Source organism: Morone saxatilis, unplaced genomic scaffold (assembly GCF_004916995.1).
Source record: "Morone saxatilis isolate NCDOM2014 unplaced genomic scaffold, NCSU_SB_2.0 Contig23, whole genome shotgun sequence".
In the NCBI taxonomy this organism is placed as follows: domain Eukaryota; kingdom Metazoa; phylum Chordata; class Actinopteri; family Moronidae; genus Morone; species Morone saxatilis.
In genome coordinates this window covers 24,136,916-24,139,526 of record NW_023339796.1, presented here as the reverse complement: position 1 = coordinate 24,139,526, position 2,611 = coordinate 24,136,916, and the positions used below count along the sequence as shown (strand labels likewise).

The 2,611-nt window shown below is 38.9% G+C and overlaps 1 protein-coding gene across 1 annotated transcript in view; it reads right to left on the bottom strand.

The window, feature by feature from the left end:
* Positions 1 to 2,611, bottom strand: part of exoc3 (exocyst complex component 3) — a gene marked incomplete in the record, with an annotated part of 11,873 nt that overhangs the window by 3,621 nt on the left and 5,641 nt on the right. The window contains 3 exon segments of the mRNA XM_035671031.1: positions 161 to 271; positions 597 to 697; positions 1,154 to 1,279. Of these exon segments, the coding sequence (XP_035526924.1) occupies positions 161 to 271; positions 597 to 697; positions 1,154 to 1,279 (338 nt within the window).

The window sequence follows — 2,611 nt, the reverse complement described above, 5'->3', positions numbered from 1 at the left end:
GGCCGCTGCGTATATGGGTTGCCAGCTCTACCGACTGAGCTAACCGGGTGCCTAGTCCTGAATGTTTTAGTTGTTAATTCCTTGCTTGGATGGGATTTATGAGCATGTTATTATTTACTGAAAGTATAAACACTAGTTCATGTATAAAATGAAATCTTACTTGAATGTCTGGCAGTTGTTAATGATGGCGATCATGTACTGTACATAACACTGAGGCAGCTGTCTGTCTCTCAGGTGCTCCTCTTTGTAGGCCATGGCCTCCTCTCTGTACCTACACACAAAAACACACATCAGTTAAGCGATTGTTACGAGTACGCAGTAGTTTGTGTTTTGATAGAAGTCACATTTTTTGGGTAACTTTTCTAATTGTGGACATCAGAACTGTGGTATAAATATCGCTAGCACACAACCATGGCCAGTCTGGGAAAATGACCCAGGTTTTAATACTATGTTATTTCATTTGGCCTTAAATTTATAAAGATTCTGACATCTTTTTTCATTGAGCTAACGGTGCATATAGTGAAGAAAATCCCATAAAACTAAAGGAGACATTGATCACATCAGAAAGTAAGTCAAGAGGTATGAAAAAAAGTTACCTGATGAGGAAAGTGTTCATCTGTTTCAGGCAGAGCTTCAGAACTTGCTCTTTGAAATCACCATCAATCTGTGCAGCAACTTGCAGGTTCTGTTCAAACATCTGATGAAGATACATTAAGATCAGGAAGAGAGAGAATAAGTGAGATGAGTATTGTTATCTCCAATAAACTGTTTTCACTGTACATCATTCACATTAGTTTAGACCATAGACCAGTTTGACACGTCTCCAGAACATGAACAAAGTTATTGTCTTTTAAACTTTAACCTGCATTACGTTGGACATTTGGAGCAGCTGTATGTAATGAGATTGCTTGTCACCAGAGAACCAGCTCCTAGGTAGTCACAATGTTGGAGGATTGCATGGGCAAAGTTTCAACTGTCAGCAAGTCCATGGTCACTTAAATCTAGAACACCTTTAGGAAAAGTATCTGTGTCCCTCCTGCTCCTCCTCCTCAGTACCTCCAGCTCACTAAAAAACTCCTCGTTCTCTGTATCTGCTCATTCCTGCTCAGGAATATGTCATCAAAAGTATGAAGTGGCTGTGTGTGTGTGTTACCTGAAAGACAATGGCAGGCAATGTGGTCTGATAGTATCCGTCTTGGTCAGCCTCAGGCTCTGTATCTTTCTGCCAGTCCTTCTTGTCTGTTTCCAAGGCCTTCCGCAGCCAGCCTGTAATATTAGACTGAAGACATGTATAATCAAACAGAGTCTGGCTCCACGCGTAGCTAAACTTTGTAACATTAGCCCTTTTTAAACAGAAATTCCACAAAAGTCATAAAGCTGGTGTTGCTTTTTTACACTGAACCAGACCATATTGGCATAATCCTGCCCCAGTGTGTGATTTTAGTGGGGCTGACACCTTGTAGTTGGTTGGTCAATGTGCTCTTGTCCAACCAAAACTTTCTTAAGGAGAAAAGTGCTTCTTAATCCGTTATTTTCAGGGGTGGGAAGGACTGGACTTATTTTATTTTTATGTTATAGGCTATATTGTTGGAAATAACATTGATTATGTTTGTAAATAATATTCAAATGTGTTTTACTCAACAAATAATAATAGTACGGTTCAATAGGCAATAAGACCTATAAGTCAGGAATTTAAAATACCTGTTTTCATAAGTTCAATTAGCAATTAAAGCTGCAAGCAGCATTGAACGGGACCTCGCAGCCGGCGCGTGTCGGGTGTGCTGCGGCTGCGTCATGTGCAATTGTAACACGTGCGGACCACAACATGAAAATTTCAGTAAATCAGATCAAAATAGCCACGCAGTGCTTACTTCCTGTTGTCAGTAGGTGGCGCTCTCACTATATCTGAATATTGTCACATAGACGTGTTCAGGGCGGGACTCTTATCAAACAAGTGAAGTTTCATTGAGATAGGACATTGTACACTGAAGTTATGAGTATTATCTTTTTAAAAGCATCTTCTGACCAATTAAAGCTGATCTAATCAACCAGTAAGAGGAGCAGTATAAAAACATATTAAGTTAATGTTGGCATTTTCAGTGCAAAACTGATCACACACCAAGCCAGAATTATTTATTAAAATCTGAAATAAAGACCATTTTTAAAATCATTATGTTGTAATCAATATTATCAAAATTATTAGTTCATAATGTTAAAATAACCCTATAACCTTAATACCTACAAATATTTGCAGTCTGTGCATGTCACATAGTGTATGCATGGTTGCCATGGCAACACAAATCAATGTTCTTGGGTTCAGTGTAGTTCAGTCTTTGTTTGATTTGTTCATGTCCTGTTCATTTGTTTTATACATCAGCAGTTATTAAGTGTGATTATTGATTGACAATATTAGTCTCCTTAAAATCCCGCAGTTTATTTTTGAATTTCTGCTTTCGCGCCCTTTTAACAGTGTCAGATACGCGAGATTTGCACCAATTCCAATTAACAATTAACGCGGGCTCCCGGATCCGGTCATTATGGGATTTTCAGAGGAGAAGTACGTTGCTACTGCACATTGCTGTGAGGCATGCCACTTTTTGTGTGTTTTCAC